The following is a 20,297-nucleotide window of genomic DNA, read 5'->3' on the forward strand; positions in this document are numbered from 1 at the left end:
TTCAGGTCTAGACCTCCAAGCAACTTTAACATTGTTAGACACCTAGACTATTACTATAGTAAACACATAAGTGATAAAGACTGTATTAATTAGTTTACTAATTAAAAAAAAAAAAGGAAAAAGTATTATTTTTGCACTCAGTTTAACCTCTGGAACTAAATGAATTCTCAAAAATAAAGCTTACGGTGAAATGACCAGAGCACATTGTATTTTGCAAACCTAAAGGTAACATTTATTCACATCTTTGTAAACATGAATTAATTTTCCAACTATGTCAAATTTTCTATTAGTGCTTAATATCTTTTTATGACAAAGGTTTTATGATTTTTTTTTACTTAAGATTTGATGCATGCAATAGACACCTTAGCAGACATTTTGTTATGTGCAATTTTACGTACAACATGAATGCACACAGCTTTTGAATACAAATTATATCTAGCTCTTCAAAACTGTTCTTATAGTCTTAAACTGTTTCAAATTACTGGCTGTAAAGTTTTTCCTATGCAGTAGGATCCCTTTTAGCATTATGTGCATCATTATATAGTAACCATATTGTGGATTCATTTTCTCACTATAAAGGAGAACACCAGTACAATCTCAAGTGTCATATTTCAGAAATTCTGTGAAAATTCAAAAGGAAATATGGTACCTTGGAATTGAATCTACTTTTAAAAGACATAGCTTTCGAGAAAGTACAAGAGATCTCTTAAAAAGATATAATCTCCTTACAAAGGATGGTGCTATTGTACTTTTACTTGAAGAAAACATGACAGATTTTAAGATATATGCATAGTTTCCTTTGTGTGAGGTGCCAAACCCAGCAGGATCCGTGACAAACAGACTCAAAGGTTTGGAAACAAACCTCTTGCTTCTGCCGGAAATTAAATAAGGGAATGGATGAATATCTAGAGAGGAAAACCACATAGTAATCACGCTTGCTACCTGACAACTGTATGACTTACCACCAGCTGCTAAAATGTTTCTGGCTCGAGGTTTATCTTAACACATTAATACTGACAGCAGCTTCATAAGATTACCTGTTGACTACTTAAACATATTGATGGCCAGCCTCCACACAACTATCCCCCAAAAGTTTTGGGAATCCTCTCAAAATTCGAAATCCAGAAGCTTTTTAGTGCTTCTAATGGAACTTCACTAACAGCAAATAACTGATCTGCTCTTCAAGATCAAAATAAGATTTAAATTTGTTCTTTCATACATAGTATGTAGTCTCAGAAACAATCACTACATAATATGAAATCATGGTATGAAAAAACATGATTAAATACCTTCTAGAACATGAATTTGAGTGGATATTGTATATGACCACACTACATCAGTTAAACACAGATTGTTCCAACAGAAAGAACCACCTCCCTTACTTTTACAATGTTTACCAAGAGTTACTGTCAATTTCTGCCAACAGAAAACAGCTCACCTCATTCAGATCTCCAAATATACATGTAAAACCTCCAAAAATCCACACTGCCCTGACATTTTTCTTGACAGCGTCATTAGCCTTTACGGCCTTTCAGTGTTCAACGAGCTATAAATATGGTGTTCAAAGATAGTAGGTTCAGTGCTGTGATACCAGAGAGAATTTGCTCTAATCAGCAGATTATCATTATTCACAAAGATACTTCACAAAAAAAATTCCCCACTGCAACGAGGCATACTTTATGCAGGTTTTTCTGGTGGAGAGATACAACAAAAGAACTTGTAATTCACAGCACATTTTCATCTCAGGCTCCATTTGGAATTCAGAACAGTGCTACTGTTGTATGACAGATCCAAAGAGTTGGGAAAATCAGAAAGTAAGGAGCATGTATTCATATCGAAATAGGAAAAGTTATTATTTATATCAAATTAGGGAAAGATCTGTCACATAACACCAAGGTATTATTTGCAAATGACATAAATGGGTACTGTAACAGTTCAAATCAGGGCAATTGAAGTTCTACTAGAAGTTTCCCCATTATTGTAAAAGGAGCGCAATAAACTTCAGTTCACAAATTCTTGCTTTTCATTCATGCCTAATTTAAGTGCTTTTCACCTTATATGTGATAAAATCCACAAAAATTAAGAGAATAAGCATACCAATAGTTGACCTTAATTTGTTACAAGAAGTTCTCCACCTCCACCAAAAATTGCAAGGGCTTTCAAAATGACACAGATTAAAATGTTAAATTAGAACATCTAGCTATCCAGACTGATCTTTTCCAAAAGCAAACATTTGCAGAACTTTTATTTATATTTGAACCAGTAAAGAAAATTCCTGTGTATATTCAACCACACTCTTATCACATGCACATGCATTTTGCCACACAAAGCTACCTACAAGCAGAATATTTGTGGTTAACAGTACTAAACAAAAATTTGGCCTTTTTTATTGTTGTTCTATTTAACTGGTCCCAAATTAAACTAAGAAAGCTTTGAGGTATATGAAAGTTAAAACTCATTCAAACAGGCCGTTGCACCCATCAAGTCCAGAAACAAGCAATAAGACACACACCTACATATATAGCAGCTTGTTAGGCCTCAAACAAGCACACTGCCAAAGCCCAATCTAATCTAACCCTAAAAGCCCCTATGTTCCAGAAAAGCAGACGGAGAAAATAACCCAATAAGTCTCTCAAGCAGAAATTAAATCACAGCCTTTGCTAGCAAACACTGAAGCACTAAACCACATTAGACTGAATCTCTGTTAATGTCTTTAAGAGCTTTAGAAAGCATATAATGGTTTTGCTAAGAGTTTATCGGATTTATCAAGGATCAGTAACCAAATCTGCATACAGATGAGAAATCCACGTCCAAAACACTTCAAGAAAGGGACAGAGACAATACTTAGATGAGACTTTTCATCATATTTTCAGTCCGTTTTTGTACAGTACATCATTGGTAGATTCAGAATTCATGACCACTCAAATTAACATTTAATTAATTAAATAAAGCTATAAATATTGAATGCAACTGGAATGTTTACACTCAATTCTGCTATTGCAAGACACTTATCTCCAATCATACCAAGTTCTAAAATTCCATTCCAATACCACACTCACAGTGTGTTCTGTTTATAATATTCGTACAACTTTATAGATAATTTAAACTAGAAACAAGTGTCTCCATTCTCCTCTCTACTCTTTGGACACTGAGCTGGCAGTTATGCTTCTTGTCCAATAGCACCCTGCATTCTTAACAAAGTGATAGGTAGAAGAGGACCCTCTCCTGGTCAAGCCTACGACCTCTATTTTAGAATAGTGTTTGGAAGAATAACGCAATGTAGGTCTGAGACTGCTTGGACTTGGAATGAAAACAAACTCAATTTTCTGATCAAGTGCCCTACGCAACACACCCCTTGAGAGAGACTGGCACTACCGCATTTTCCAGCAATGAGGTTATAAAATTAGCAGGTCGTGAATGGAGTTTAACATGCCTACCTTGCAAGTGAACACAATTTGATATTATTCTTAAACAGATTCTACAGTAAACTGACTTAGAAACGCAGAAAGAATCCCATTTCGCACCCGTTTTCCCCTCCATCTGCTGCGATGCACTTGCAGCACTCCATATGCACTGGGCATGTACCTCTGCCCCCTCATCATGCTTTTGTTCAGATCCTTGCGAGACTATTATGAAATACCAGTTAAATTGACCACTCTAGCAACAAGCTAAATCCAACCAGGATAGCCAATTTGACTATTAAACTCACACCGAACTGAATAAAGCATTTAGAAGTGTCAAGGAGAGGGCAAAACCATCCAGACAGATACTGTAAGAACACGCCTTTTTGGCAACACAGAGCTTGTAGAATGGCTCAACTGTTTATGTTACTACAGTATTAGACAACATGCACAGCTTATTTCCAGCACTCCAAAATGGATTTAGAAAGCAGGTAAGAACTTCTTCTGGTTTGCTGAAAGTTATTAAAAAACTGCACAGATTCAGAACCTCCTTATACAATTGTAAGGCATAACAACTCATATCATAAGCCAAACAACTGCAACAGCTTCATCCAAGTAAAGAACCAATGTATGGTTGTATGCAAGAAATTATTTTATCAACTTTGCAAAGGGAAGATGGAGCACAAGTAGCCATTTGATACCAACAGCATTTTCATTTCAAAAAACACACCATATAAAATTCTATAAGATATTAAGAATTATAAACCTGCTTCACAGCTTCAATGGGAATTTTCATCACAATACACAGCTTTCTTCTTTAAAAGCAATCTGTTTAGAGCACTGATTGTAAAGATTTCCTTGTCCACTCCGGTTGCCTAGATACTGTTGTATCTCACTAGAGATTTACTCAGGTACTCCTGCTAAATATACTACACACTTTCAATGCAATACTACATTTCCAAAAAGCATAAATGAACAACTAATGAGGTATATTTTATTTCATAAATTGAAGTACTGTATATTTCAATGATGTCGACTCCTTTAAATAAGTAGCTTCACAGAAAGCATTTTCTAATTTCAATATCCCTTTATGTAGTTACGTATAATGTTGCAGTTCACATTCATTGCTAAATATGTAGTTACATACGTTGCAGTCTACATGCACTGTGAAATATAAATACACAGCATGAATATAAACATATATGTCAACACTGCAACTTGATTAAGTTGATACATAAACAGATAAGAAATTGTGTTATTCAGAGCTTCAATTACCCTTCAATTACCAAAGCCAGAAAAGGAAAGGTATATATATGTCTGTTGTATATTACAACAAATCTCTTATTTAAGAGCCACTAAATGTTCTATGTTAATTACTTCCATCAGCCAAGATCCTGAAAGAATGATATAAAAAGAAATTCTGGGGGAAAAAAAAAAAAAATCACAAAAGAAATAAGGCTTTCGAGAACAGTGCTATCCATCAATTAAACAATTTGACCTGAACAGATAACATTTTCAAATCAAGGAAGAAGGCATATGGGTATCTGTGACACTAGGTGGTTATTAGAACATTTTACTCCTCATTATATATTCAAGCTATAGATAACGCCACAGATTTTTGAAGCAGGCTCCACACTTTGCAAATTTCAAGGGCAAAACCATTATAGCAGGAAATATCTTCCAAATCCCCAACTCTTAACGCTTCTTACAGCTACACTGTGAAAGCTTTATGAGCAGTTGCAAACCTGGATAGTTAAGTCTACAACATTATATTATTCCTTCATTTCACACCCTGATTCTCATTAAGAAATCTTACTTTGTCTTGTCTGCTCTTATTCACTGGACAAAGTAGAATAAAATATGCTTAGCACTAAGAGACGATTTCAAATCTTTCATTGCAAAGCCATACATTCCTAGTATAAAAAATTGTCTTGGCAATGAGTTTATTTTTGTTTTAATAATCTGATAAATTTCAGTATCTTAATTATCCTTCCACTGAGAAATGTCATTATATTGAACCACTTCAAAAACTCTGCGTTCTTCTGAACAGTGCACTCAAAATTTCTTGCTCTCAAGATTAAAGTTTGGATTTCTCCAATTGCTGTCTATACACCTCACTAACTTTAATGCGTTTTGGATACGTTTCTCAGGTGAAGCCAACTAAGTTCCATTTACAGAATAACAAAACAGTAATTTACACAAAGCCTGATGTAACAGTAGGACACCAAGCAAACAAAGGCAATAAATAGAACTGCTGACCTCAGTAAAGCTGGACAGTGACTAAGACTCAACCTGAGAATAGCGAGTTTTCATCAATACAGGTTCTCCTATACATATCCTCAAAAACAAACAAACAAACAACTTTCAACAGCTAATTATCTAGTCAGTTGAGATCTTTATTTCAGTGTTTCTACAGCAAAGAAACTTCACACACAACAGAACATCTTAAATTTCTACTTTTTTTTTTCTACTTCCAGTTTTCTACCCCGACATTTGCCAGATGACGTATTTACAGGAAAAACTGCAGACTTCCATCAAGCTAAGCAGCAAAACTGACTTCAGAATTTCATGCGCTCTGAAGTCAAACCGATGCCTTGGTCCAAAAATATTCAGGCAGACTTTCAGATGTGCCAATTACTCAATTCTTCCCTCTCAGAAGACCAAAACAACTACAGTGTAAAACGTGGCAGTGAAGTCAGCACAGCTTAACTCTATAGCACAATGCCCAAGTTCACACTGTGCCAACACAACTATGCAAGGACTTGTAAACTTTAGTTCTGAAGTGAGTTAAAAATAACTTCACAAAAGGAGGTTAGCTTAAACACATGATCATTTCAGTAATACATTCTACAGGACTTAAGTAAACTGTCATATCACATGATGATACAGTAAACAGTGCTGCCAGAAAAGTAGGAAGAAACTAATTAAAAGGCAGTGTAATACAGAACTTATGTGTAGTTCTGAAGCACCACTGATGTCTGGAGTGCACAGCTTACCATACAGTACCTTACTAGAGCTTTTTTTTTTTTTTTAGAACACAATTTGAAATAAAATCATTTGTTATGCTTCGAATGTTTTCTAACCCTTAAAATAAATTTATTTTAAAAAATCTGTAATGTCTGATGCAAAAGATGAGTTAAAGTAATTTTTATATATCCAAAACTACACTTTTAAATCAAGAAACAAGAAAAATAGATTTGCCTTTACTGATACCATGACATAGTACAAAACACAGTTTATCTTCAGCCATTTCTAAAACAACACATACTGAAATAAATGTTATCCTAAGAATGTTAAAGAATTAAAATAATGATATAATCATAAATAGTGATTTTATAAATAAACTTACAAAATGAAGATTTAAAATAATAATGCAACAGATTACAAATTATCTCCAGTGATTTCAAGTTCTGTCATGAAGAAGTCTGTACACGCACTAAGGACCAATATTGTGATGTAAATTATTACGCCAACATTCAAATACCAACTGCAATTATGCAAACGTGACCATAACCGAAGGGTTGTATTTTGTGTGCACCCATAAACCCCCTTTCACAAAAGCAAGGGGGATTATTAGATTATGGGAATCTAGTAATTTTTACTTCGTTCTTTGAAATTATTGTTATATTTAGTACAAAGTCTTGAAGATTTCATTGACTTAACTACAAAGTCAGATATAAAAGCCCACATAAATAACATCTGGATTGCCAGAGTCCAAATGTATCACATTAAAATGCAAGTGAGCTCCCAATTCAGAACTCCTGCTAAATCTAAGACAGAGTTGGGGAGGAGGGGAGAAAGGGATGCACAAACAAGACCAACAAGCTAAGAAAAAAAAAAAAAGAACCAAAACCAAATCCCAACCTTAACATCAAATGCTTCTTTTAGGTATCACAAAACAGCCTTTAAATAAGCAGCAAACTTTGTAAATATCTATAGGTAGTTATTTCTGAAGGCGAGACATGAAATATTCTGCCACAAATGTTTTAGACTAGGCTGGCATACTTATAAAGATGATGTCAACATCTCTGAAATGTGCAAAACTTGTTTGTAACAATATGGTTTTTTTGAGAGCTCCATTAAGTTCAGACTTCTAAAGTCTTCATTGTCAAAAAATGTGGAGAAAAAGAATACTCTGAGGAAAAGGCAAGAAAAGTAATGGTACAAAAAGCACATATATGTATTTTTCAGTCCAATATGCAGTCTGGAGGAAGGCAGGTGTTGCCAGGAACTGCAAGAATCATGCTCCTGAGAAGATGAGTATGTAGTGGGAGTCAGTTGACTGAGCATACACAAGATGCAGGTCTATAACAAAAGAAACGCAGCCAGAAAATGATGCCCGAGGTATGAAGATTTAGAAGAGCAACTGAACAAAATTGTTCTAGTTACTGCCAGGAAGAACTGAAATGAAAAATACTAAGCGCAGCACTCCGTCTTAAGTTAAAAAATGGGTATCTTTAAGAAGGCAACATGCCAATGTTCTAGTACAAATCACAAGGGCCTGTTCAGCAATGGAAAAGTGTCTCCGTTGGCCCCGAGTACAAAGGTATCCATTGAACTTAAATATACAAACGTGATTATGCAGAAAGAAGACAGATAATTACAGTTGTCAAATGTTGTCTGTGACCTCTAGATCCCAGGATCCACTCTTAAAGAACGCTTAAGACATATCTATTGCCTTTTTCATTCAGGATACTAAGAAACTAAATACAGAAATTACTATATTAGTTGAAGAATGTGATAATCCGCAAGACAAAGTGCTAATCCTATAAACTCATGCTGCCAACTTGAATGTATTCAGAAAACCTGATGAGTTAACCTCATACCAGAAGGCTTTCAACTAAATGAGGTACTGCCTGTTCTCCCGCAGTTGGCAAAAATTCAGTCTTGTGTGCTTGAGCTAATTCAACAGAAATGAACTTCAAAATCCACACCTGATCTGGATCACATGTATATTGATGCAAGACACAGACTGGTCACACAGAACCGCCATCTCCCAGCATAAGTACAGTTCCATTCATTCTGCAAGCATCACTGGAATTTTTTTTTGTTGAACACTAAAATTCAAGATGAGAAATCACAGAAGACAAAAACAACTTGCATTTTTCTACTGCTTCCTCTACTCCAAAGACAGCCAAAATATACACTGTTTTTTTCATAAAATCTCACTCATACTAAGTTTATGAGCTTATCTGCAAGAAACAACAACCACAAAAATACAATGACACAAAATACTACTTCAAACAATTAGGAAATGGAAGTTTAGGAACTGTAAACTTAACACAAATATTTAAGCATTTCAGGAAAAGTACTTCCGTAAGTTAAATTTTTAGTGTTGGACAATACATACTAGACTGCACCTACATTTTCTGTTGAGATTCCCTGAAATGCATTTGTCACATACTGAAAATAAATTTAAGTTAAAGAAAGTCATTCACTTAAGCATTTAAAAAAAATAGAAACACCAAATTCTATGTATAAACAAACATTTTCCATTTGGCTTACAAACTATACACTCAAATTCAGCTTCGTTCTAATAATGAGGATGGCGCTCAGAAATCTTTCAGAAAAGGTTCTCCTGCGTTTGGGATAGCACATTGAAGTGCACACAATTACAAGGTTAAAATATTGTTACACAGGGATAATGCTCATAATCCAGTATTTTTATTCCAAGACCTGACACACAACCTGATGCATCAATCTACAGATATGACAAAAGAAGTTAGATAATCCAGGCCAATAGTATTTTGCACAGCTTAAATAGGTCTGCTTCTTCCTAGAGATAGGACAACAAAATATAAATCTACCTTTTGTTCACAAAATCACGGTTTACGTACAGCAATGTCACATTTATCTCCTAATTAAATCACGGCGATTTCCTGTTTTAGAAAAACCTTTAGAAAAGCTTATAAGGTAATAAAGGCTAGGTTCCTGGTTTTATAAACACATCATCCCTCAGTTAAATGTTCTAGCTCACATGTCAGTAAGATTTTCTAATCACTACACAAAAACGCAATTTTTTATAGCTACTGAAGTAAATTTGTCTTATTAGGTCAAGAGGTGTACAGCTACATGCTCTTTTTCAAAACACCAAGGTATTTTAGATGCCTTTCATACACTGTTTTCCTGGCAGCAGACCACAATTTGTACTTTTCCTTTTATTTCAATATCTTTTAAACAGAAGAAGTCCATAAATAGATGTAGTACAATCAAGCAGATGATAAACTATGACATACTAGCTGAACAAGCAATTGGGAAAGTGAGCAGTGAGAATAAAGTGACTCTGTTGGAAGTAACTTTAAATAGTTTTGCCATCAGATAAAGAATTTACATAACATTTAAAACATCTGACACAGTTACAAGGAAGAGTAACAGAAAAACATTCTTTCAAAGACACATGAAATACACAATTCTTCCACGGGTGTGCATACAAAACCTCATCCTCAGTTCAGTAAATATTTAAGTATTTTTTGTTTAAATAATGAATGAAACACTGGTCTTCAAAGAAGTTAGCCTGCTAGTTTTCACACTTCTTTAAGAAGGGAGGGAGGAAATATTAAACCAACTGATCTACAGGTGCGAACACCACGAGAAAACACACTGAGCGTTTGTACCACATCCTAAGATTTAACAAGATTCCAGCAGAAAGCCATACTTCCTTTAAAAACTTTTACCTATTAGAAACACAGAACGTATAAAATTTAAAACATTACAGCTCATAACATAGTACGTCAAGCAAAAGAGCATTAAACAACCAAAAATAGTGACAAAACTCCTGAAATTTCAAATATCTTTCTGTAGATGTGGACTTAACTTATATCCATAATGTATGATCAAAGAAATGAAAATGACTATCAACATATATACCAAAAGTTCCATACACAACAGCAAAATTCTAAAAAATCTTTTTAAATGCCTTGCCAGAGGATATCTGAAGCATTACCTTGGGAAAAGATGGTAACCCTTCCAATGCATCCAGATAAAGATTCCAAAGCTCTACAGGACTAGGAACAGAAATTACCAAAAGCCTAACACTTTCTGGAAAACAAACCATAAAGAAAAAACTCCGTTTCCCTCACAGGCAAAATTTTAAATCTAAAAACACATTTCATAACACTTCCTTTTCTCATACTCATCTCCTTACATACACTGGAAAAAATTTCCTCTACCCTCCTGGAGTGATTTTGGAAATTAGCAACAGAAAGTCACTTAAGAGGTGTCCTACAATGTTTGTAGCAGTGTAGATGGGCAATCTAGCAAAATCAGTGTGGAGGACAGTGAGAAATGGGTAGTCATTTAAAGTCTGCCTGAAACAGTAGCTCTGGGAGGGCAGCACAAGGAAAGCTGCAAATTAACAGTTTTTAACTCCGTATTAGAAAGATTCAGTCTGATTTAGATATATGGCATATACAGCAAAACTACTTACAACACCCATACAATGCACATCTTGCACCACTTAGCTGTCCACAAATTATACAGCAGTTTTAGTTCTGCACAAAGGTATTTCCAATTAAAAGCCTAGCTTCCTTTTTTTTCCCTACAGTTTTTAAAAATAATCTTTTACTTATCTTTATATACAAGTGTATCACTTATAACTTCCAGTACTTCCGAGCAAAACTCAAGAACATACGATAAAATGTTACGTGAGTCACTATATATTTAAAACCCCTATCAAGGTTGAGACTTTCCAAAGGCTAGTACAACAACATAAGCAACTCCCACAAAAATAAAACGTCGCAAAAAGTTAAACAGCCTTTTGTCTTCTCTTCCTTTCATGCTTTCTGCAGTTGACAGCGACAGTTTAGGAGACGTTCCGGTCTGCGAGAAGCGTTAAGAGCAAATAGCCTCCAACCTAAAATTTCCTTCGCCTGAGCAGAGATACACACAGAATCCACACAGAGAGCTCGACACGTTATCCCCTTCGCGCGGACGGCGGGGGGCAAACCACCCCCAGGCCGGCCCTGCCCGCAGCAGCAGAGGCGCCCGCCGCGTTCCAGGCTGCGGTGCCTGCGCTCACAGCTCCCGAGGGCCACGAGCACCCCCCGCCCCAGGCAGGCACCCCCCGCCCCGCACCCCGCGGGGACGCTCGCCTCACGGGGAGCCCCTTACCCAAGAGGAGCAGCTTGACTTCCCTGGCCGCCTTCTCGCCATCCTCCCGCAGGTTCCTGTCGATCATCTTGCTCCTCTCCACCGCCGCCTTGTCCTCGGCGCTCAGCGTGCAGCCCATTTCGCTTCGCCGGGAGGGCAGAAGCCGGAGGGAAGCGGGGAAGGCTCGGAGCCCGGGGCCGCCGGAGAAGGCGCTGAGGAGGGAGGGGAGCGAGCGCCTCCCCGCTCCCCTTCTCCTTCCCCCGTTCCCTCACCTGACGCGCGCCGGCGAGCGGGAAACAGGGGAAACGGGGGGTAAGGCGTGTGCGGCGGAGGCTTCGCGGGGGAAGGCAGAGAGGGAACCGGCGAGGCTGCCGACGGGGGCACCGGGGCCGCCGGCCGAGACGCTGCCGCTCCGCCGCCCCCACCCCTCCCGAGGCGCCCGGCGCGCGCACCGCCCACACGGCGAGGGGCGGGGGAGGACGGGGGAGCGGGACTGCGCGTGCGCGCGGCGTCCGCGAGCCGTTAGGTGGCGGGAGGGGGGTGGGTTAGGTTGGAGGGAAACAAAGGTGAGCGGGGTGGCAGGTGGCAGCGAGCCGAGTGGTGTAGTTGCCACGCTGGGAGGACGAGATGTCATCCAGAGGGACCTGGAAAGGCTGGAGAAGTTGGCCTGTGAGAACCTCAGGAGGTTCAACAAGGTCAAGTGCAAGGTCCTACACCTGGGTTGGGGCAATCCTGGTTTTCATTACGGGTGATGTGATTGAGAGCTGCCCTGCAGGGAAGGACTTCGGGGTGCTGGTCGATGAGAAGCTTGACAGGAGCTGGCAGTGTGCACTTGCATCCCAGAAGGCCAACCGCATCCTGGGCTGCATCAAAAGAAGCGTGGCCAGCAGGTCGAGGGAGGGGATTCTGCCCCTCTATTCCTCTCTTGTGAGACCTCACCTGGAGTATTGTGTCCAGTTCTGGAATCATAAACATAAGAAGGATGTGGAGTTGTTGGAATGGGTGCACAGGAGGGCTGCAAAAGATGATCCGAAGCCTGGAGCACTGTCCATGTGAGGACAGGCTGAGAGAGCTGGGGCTCTTCAGCCAGAGAAAAGAAGGCTCTGAGGAGATCTTATAACACCTTTCCAATACCTGAAAGGAGCCTACAAGAAAGCTGGGGAAGGAATGTTTGCAAAGGCTTGTAGTGATAGGATGAGGGGTAGTGGGTATAAACTGGAGAGGGGCAGATTTAGACTAGACATAAGGAAGAATTTCTTCACCATGAGTGTGGTGAGGCAGTGGAACAGGTTGCCCAGGGAAGCTGTGTTGCCCAGGCCTGATAATGGAGGTTTGCGTTATAAAACTCCTAATCAAGTCTCAGAGAGTTTATGTGCTGGCATTTTCAGTATCAGCTCCCCTCCACTCCCCCCCTATCCCCGCCATGGGCAGGGACCCTCCCACCAGCCCAGGCTGGTCGAGGTCCCATCAAACCTGGCTTTACACTTCCAGGGAGGGGATATCCACAACTGCTCTGGGCAACATGTTCCAGTGCCTCGCCACCCTCATTATGAAGAATTTCTTCCTAATGTCTACTCTAAATCTTGCCCTTTCCAATTTAAAGCCATTTCCCCTTGTCCTATCACTACATGGTCTTGTAAAGTCCCTCCCCAGCTTTCTTGTTGCCCCCTTCAGGTACTGGAAGATGCAGGGCTTTCTGCTCTTGGTATTCAGCATTTCTCCAGGGAAAGCAAAGCAAACGAAATGATCCCACTCAGTGGCTCAAAACTACTAAGTCAACTCCCTTCTTGTGTGCATTGATGCTGTGAAAAGTCAGACACAATAATCAATGTCAATTTAATTATTAAGTAAGGTAGTCTTTAATGTGACTCTGGGCATGCAGGGGATCACTCTGCCTAATGTGCATGCAACTTCCAGTACAGTTCACAAGGGCAATGTACAATCAAAGGGTACATATTCATCATTTCTGGAACAGATTTGTCTATTATAATCAGTTCTCAGAATTTATTTACATAAGTTTCTTCCACTTGGTACATGCACTCTGCCCTCTGGGGGTCTTCTTCAGGAGTCTCTGGATGAAGGCTGTAGGTCTTCCTCACAGGTGAACTTTTCAACTCTCTTTCTTGCACATGCTCTTAGACTCCTCAGTTACCTCTTCAAGGCTGCATCTGGTCCTAGCTGGTTTTTTGTCTCTAGTCCTTGTTATCTGGCTTAGTTAGATACAGTCACATTCTTTCCCGTTCTTTCTTACTGCAACCTTGTTAGAAGTCCTTAGTTAAGCATAAGTATCCAGGCATAGGCTAGCTAAAAGTTATTATTCAAGCTAATCCTACATTTTAGTACTAAAATCCCAAAATCTATACATAATATTCAAATACATAATAGGTCAGCAACTTATAACAAATAATTATTTCCTTCAGCCTGGTGTGCTTTCTCAGAGCTCTCTGCATATCCACACGTGGTCGATGGGCTGTTTTGTTGCTCACTTGTTTTCCTCAATATAAAACCCCTAAGAAAACTCATATATTTTCTTTCTTTCCTTCTTATTTTCTTTCTTTCACTTTTCAGAAAACTTCAGTGTTTGCAGCTTTTTCCCCACCATGCACACGTTGAGCTGTTTGGATTGCAAAAGAAAGATCCTATTGCCTTATAATAGGATCACAGAAAAACTTGTGTTAGATGATCAGGAGATCATCTAATCTAATCTACTGCTCAAAGCAGGGTCAGCTGAGCTTCTGCGTGACTTTGTATTCACCACCACCCTTAACTTGTGAGCAGAGCCAATTTGAAACAAAGATTTCACAGAATTTCTTACATGCCTGCACAGGAGATAAAACTTTGTGAATCTCAAGGAAAGTTTCAGTCAAAACATCTCTCACACAAGGGTGTATGAGGCAATTCTGATAATTTAAGGTTCATCTTCCTCAGTGAGTTCTCAGTGTTTTTTATTCTTTAATATATCAATAATTTCTGCCCTCAGAATGAGCTCTAAAAGAGCAGAATTTTACAGTACAGGAGGTGTTTCAGCATTAGAATACAAAGACTCAGCTGTTACTGTACTTGCTAAGTTAATTATTTCCTGTAATACTTGATCTTCACGGAAAAGTATATCAACTGTTCAATTTTTATTGGATGTGTTGGGTTTCTTCTTTACAAGGGTCTTTGAATGCTGATGCATAATAAACAGTAAGTGATGATGTAAAATTAAGTAGTTAACAATTAAACTGTGGCTTAAAATTATTTTAAAATTTTCTGGTTGGTAAACATGCACTCACCCCTAGCAAAATATGGTATGAAATAATTTCTTAAAGGCGCTCCAAACAGCATTAACTCGTAACACTTTGTAAGGTCTCTAAGATGTTTCATTTGGCCCTCTTCATTCTGTTCCCGCTACGAGGAATGACTGAGCAGCAGAAAGACGTGACTTGGTAACCGACTGTTAGCACTCCTGAGTGGTTTGTGTACCTAACCCATTTTGTGTTCTCTTGTGTAGACTTCCACCATGGTACCATGGGATAACAGAGATTTTTTTGTCTAAACAATTCAGCACACATATAGGAACCCAGTCCTGGTTTAGGGTTCTGGTGTCTCCTGTGACAAAGTGGCAGAGGTATTGATGTAGACTGCTACTCAGGAAAGAATGGAGTGAGAGGAGAGAAAAACTAATAAGCTTAGGGGTAGTTTTTGGTTTGGAAATAAAGGATAAAGAGCGACTTCTGAGACAAACAGCACATTGTTTGGATACTGGCAAGTGGCAAGTGCAGATTAAAACATAAGAAAGTAGTAAGCACAGATTATGGTAGGTGGAAATACGTGATATGAAATGAGTAGAAATTCTGAGGATGGAAAAACTATAAGTAGGACAGCCCAGCTTTTCATTGATTTTGTTTCATTTAATCATGTGCCTAGACACACATTTTTATACTTTCAGCTAAAAGTGTCTGCTACTGTTCTGTTCTGTCTCTGCCCCTCTTGCCCTTTTGACACTGTCACTACACCCACAGGTGTAAGGGGTAAAATAGGCCTAAGTTCCTTTTCTTTTTATCAGCCTGTACCAGGAGAACAGAACTATATAATATCTGCTTTTTTACACATTTGGCTCCTCTGAATTGTAAACAGATTTAATTCTCTTTTTAGTCCTATTTATTTTAAAAACACTTGATTTCATAATTAGAGACTTTCTTACTACCTTTTTCTTATTACAATCCTGTGGATAAGGTGTACCTTTTTGTACATGGGCAACCTTACCAAAACCAGAGCCACCCTTGAAAATCTGTTTGCTTATGTTCACTGAAGTTTATGTTATTTGTGTTGAAATTTGCAGGCGATAGATGATTATATTCTAGAGCTACTTTGCATCAATAGAAGCTCTCAGGATTGTGGAATAACGCATGTTATTTTTAAAGTGCTTAAGACTCCCGAAGAATGATCATGTTAAATATTGTGTCCAAGAAACTCCCAATATTCAGAACAAAATTTGTCAGCACAGTGCTTTACAAAAAATGATGTCTTACATGATGTTAAGTTGTAGAGCAGTGGAGACCTGAATCTACATCTGGAGCTAGTATCAATCTGTAAATGGTGGCAGAGGTTCACTTCTGGTGTCTTAAAGTATTTTCCTATGCTCTAAAATATTCTGGTGTGTAGTAGAAGAAACTACAGTTAAATAGTTAAATGTACCTTGTATTTGGGCAGTACACCATCTCTGAGTTTTATTCCAAAATGTCAGGAATGGGTTTGCTCTAACACATTGATTAGAGTTGCTTCAGAGCAGTATGGTTATATGAGATAGTGTAATTCATCCCTACAGTTAGAATTATATGGCTTTTCCCTTCATCTGACATGTTGGAAGATTGCTCAGAAGCTGTGTGCATGTTTTGCATCCTCATTCCTGAGAGGGGATTATTTCAAGATAACAACAAATAACTGTTGTTTGATATGACCTCCTTTTGAGTCCCCATCACCTGTCCCTGGGCTCATTTTTCTGTAAGATTATCTTTAGGTGCTATTGCATTGGCTTAATAGATAAAATTTCTTGTGTTTGGTGTGGGTTATATTGTGTTGTGTGATGATAATGATCAGCCTTCACCTTTCTATTTTGCTGGTTTTCAGATTTTAATATAAATCTGGTTTAGCCATCTTACTTGCTCTCATTTTTAACTACACAGAGTATACAAAGTCACATATGAGAAACTGAGTGTAATTGCTGTGGAAGAAAGAGAGGATAGCGAGAAAGAATTTCAATTTCTGGTTTTTTGAAAAGTGAATAGACCAAAGTAAAATAGTTTCTGAATAAAGCATGTAACTATATGTGTAACTATAACTCAATGTCTAAGTTAAATAATTTTTCTCTATTTTTTTTTAATTTCTCTTTCTGCTTAGTTAAAAAATGTTACCAAGATTGAATGCAAGCTATATTCTTCCATACTACTGCTTTACTTTTAAAGTGTATATTGCAATTTTGCCTTTAGCCAGCTTCTTGACTTCTTTGCAGTCCTAGTAATCCCCATTTATTTGCAGATTAATGAGGGGCCTCCCCTGTGATGCTGTGGCGCTGTGTGGCACCATATCTAAATCATTGCCTATGGTAAGAAGCTGTATTATGCTAATTGAATTTAAACAGGTAAACAAATGGTAAAACAGACACCAAAGGCAGTTATAAAATACAAATCCACTACACAAATCAAACGTCAAATGCTCCTCTCCCTATTGCTGCGTGTTCTTCTGGCAAAATATGTGCAATCCACCTTCAAGGACCTCTGGATTATGCTACATGCTTATACAAAGCTGTTTCTCCTCTCACATTAGTGTGGTTAATTAATAAATAGTGGATATGTTAGCAGTTAATTGGGTAGGATAATGCCCTTGTTCAGCAATGTCACTAATGACAGGGCAGACTTGAGATGTCTCATGTGACACCTCTGTGAAGGGCCTTTCTGAGGAAGAGATTTTGTATGATTAATTCAAAATTTTTTTAGAACCACAAAACATGTTCGGTTTTAAAATTTCCTAACACCATAGCTGAACAATACTGAATTGTTTAAGCTTTCAGTGGTAGCGTACAAGCACCAATGAGGCTTGTTAATATGGATGCAAGCAATTATTGTCAGGGCCTTGGGAGATTCCAACGTGTATGTTGTGCAATGATGATGCTGTTGGGAGGGAGAGGAGACACATGCCATGTAGGTCACTGAGCGCTATGCACCACCTTGTACTCACTGCTACCCTGAAATACACAGTGAGGATTCCGTTAATTTTAATGAAGGCAGTGCCAATTCCACTGATGTGGGAGGAGAATCAGCTTTGTGAATGCATACAGTGTAATCCAGAGGTCCTTGAAGGTGAATTGCATGTATTTTGCTAGAAGAAGGCTTAGCAGTGGGGCAGAGGGGAATTTATAATTTAATTCACGTTAAATGTTAACCTTTCAAAAAGATCAGGTTTCCAACAATTTGTGCAAGTCTGTAAGTTGATGATTTAAATGTTCAAAACACTGTAGGTAAGGCCTCTACTAGAATACAACAGAGCCAGGGGCAAATCTTTACCAATGTGGATTTCTTTTTTTGCAGCCTGCGTGTTTTTGAAAGGTTAGAGTTAATTCTGAATAGTTATGGCAAAAGAAGCTATATAATTTACTGTCTCTTCTAACCCAAGTGAGTTAACCATGGTATGGATTTCACAGTATAAAGAAACAGAAGAAGTTATTGAAAAATTGAGCATGTTATTAGCAAAAATTGTATTAATTTGTAAAAGAGAGACACACAGATGCACGTTTGTTTTTATAGTGCCGAAAGGCCAGCCCAAAATTCTGTAGAACTTCAGAATATGTTGCCTTTAATATACTCATAGCAGAAATTAATTATACATAAAATAGACCACACAAAATCAGGTAAACAAGTAATATTATTAAATACATGCCTCTCTGTGATGTGGTCTGGACAGTTATATTGTTCTCTGTTCCTTTATAGGTATGAATAAATTGAAATTTTTTTCACAGTAAGTGTTAAACAGCACTGAGAACCAGTAAGTCTTGTGTTTATAAGTGTTATTGGATGTAAGTAAAAATTATGTACATTAATGTATATGTATGTCCATGTGCAGTTGTCACATGAGCAAAAATTATGGAGTGGATATTCTATTTGTGTAAAGCTTTAGTAAATCTTTTTTATAGTGATGGTTTCAATTTTGAATTTTAGGAGGTAAACATCAGCATTTACGCAAAAACATCCATCAGTATAACATTTACTCTTATGATGCTAGGTAATCATAAATTGGTGTCTTTTTAAATTAGTTTAAGATAAACATCTTTACTGAATATCCATAAAAGTATATAGAGTCAAACAACTATGTAAGACATTATACTAAATGAGATATTCAGGAAAATTACTGCAGGAATGTTCCATTTTTCTCTCACATCTTCACAGGGTAACTGTGAGAAAATAACAGCTTTTTGAATTTCATATCTAATGTCTTCAATGTACTCTGAAAGACAGGTCTTATGAGTAGATAGCTTGGATAGTCTTGGTTTTTTTAATACATTTGAAAAATTGCATGTGAACATTGCTTACTGTGATGAATAGATCCTATGATGTCTAAAAAATGAGGTTTTAATTCCTAGTTGTAAGCATACTACAAATCCAGCAACCATTATGGTGACAGAGCATATTGGCCAGTCACTTAAGGAGATTCAGAGACTTTTTCAATAATTGCAAATTTAAAATAAATTGCAGGAGAAGTCTATAGATAGAATGGAGTAGATTATGGCCATGTTATCCAATAAATATTTTTTTTTCTTGCAAATGAAAGGTACATGACATTTACATGAAAATAAAAAATGTTTTTTTAATTAGTGGTACTTTTTATTTTCGCAAACATTTATTTGTGGCAGTAGTCTTTCCATTTTAGATTGTTGAATAACTGTGAGTACTGATCAATAAATAACAAGTAAAATAATTTTGAAATATATATTAAAAAAAATGGGTTTGTCCTTCCCTTCCACAGGCATGATGACATAAAGCCTACTCCTAGACCTTGGGATTCTGTTACTATGGCAGTACAGAATTACAAAAGATGGGGAAAGAACAAAGCCGTAAAACTGACTGTTTCCTCTTAGTGATTATTACTGAGCAGCAACATCAACCAGGACTGAAGGAAGAAGGCCTTTGCTGTGGCTTATATGCATGACGTATGCTGAATCTTCAAAACACTCCTGGTTCATTCTCAGTTACACAAGGACCCTGTTTCAACCCACAGTTATGTTTACATCTATGCTTGCTTTTATTCTTAACTTGTACTTAGCTTTGAACTCTGCTGCTTCTTAAGTAGGGCTTGTGTGCCCTAAAGCTTGTCCTACGTACACCAGTGGATCTAAATAAAAGATACTATCAGCAAACCTTAGTTTTAAGCAGTTTATTAGTAGCAAAAAAGTTCATGATTCAAATACTGGCTACTGTGAAGTCAATGGAGTTGTTAGCATTACTATTACTTTAATGTTCCTGTACCTCAGTTCAGCCAGAATTTCTCTTTTGGAACTGCTGAAGTGCTTCATGTGTTACATATATGTGTTTAAGTGCATCCCTGATCTACAGCCAGAGTGCTCAGCATCCTTCAAAGCTATGTCTTATGAAGTTAGGCAGATTACGCCTACACTTACTGTGTTGTGAAAACATTTTACTGGGTAAATGAAGAAAGTCATTATAACTTTCTGTCTGAAATCTGATTCTAGATGATTTGGGAGGAAAAATACTGATAGTTTAGGCCTTGAAATCGTAATGCCTAAATTAATTTCAATCTCCATTCAAAATGTTA

The 20,297-nt window shown here is 37.7% G+C and overlaps 1 protein-coding gene across 2 annotated transcripts in view; it reads right to left on the bottom strand.

Annotated features, from left to right (window-relative positions):
• The window catches only part of GNAI1 (G protein subunit alpha i1), a 33,748-nt gene extending 21,897 nt beyond the window's left edge, over positions 1–11,851 (bottom strand). For both annotated transcript variants that reach the window (XM_069877548.1, XM_069877467.1), the window contains exon 1: positions 11,511–11,851. In XM_069877548.1, coding sequence (XP_069733649.1) covers positions 11,511–11,628 — 118 coding nt within the window. In that variant the 5' untranslated portion in view covers positions 11,629–11,851. The remainder of the gene's footprint in view (positions 1–11,510) is intronic.
• Between the last annotated feature and the right edge of the window lie 8,446 nt (positions 11,852–20,297).

The sequence above is a fragment of the Phaenicophaeus curvirostris genome, chromosome 1 (assembly GCF_032191515.1).
Source record: "Phaenicophaeus curvirostris isolate KB17595 chromosome 1, BPBGC_Pcur_1.0, whole genome shotgun sequence".
NCBI lineage: Eukaryota > Metazoa > Chordata > Aves > Cuculiformes > Cuculidae > Phaenicophaeus > Phaenicophaeus curvirostris.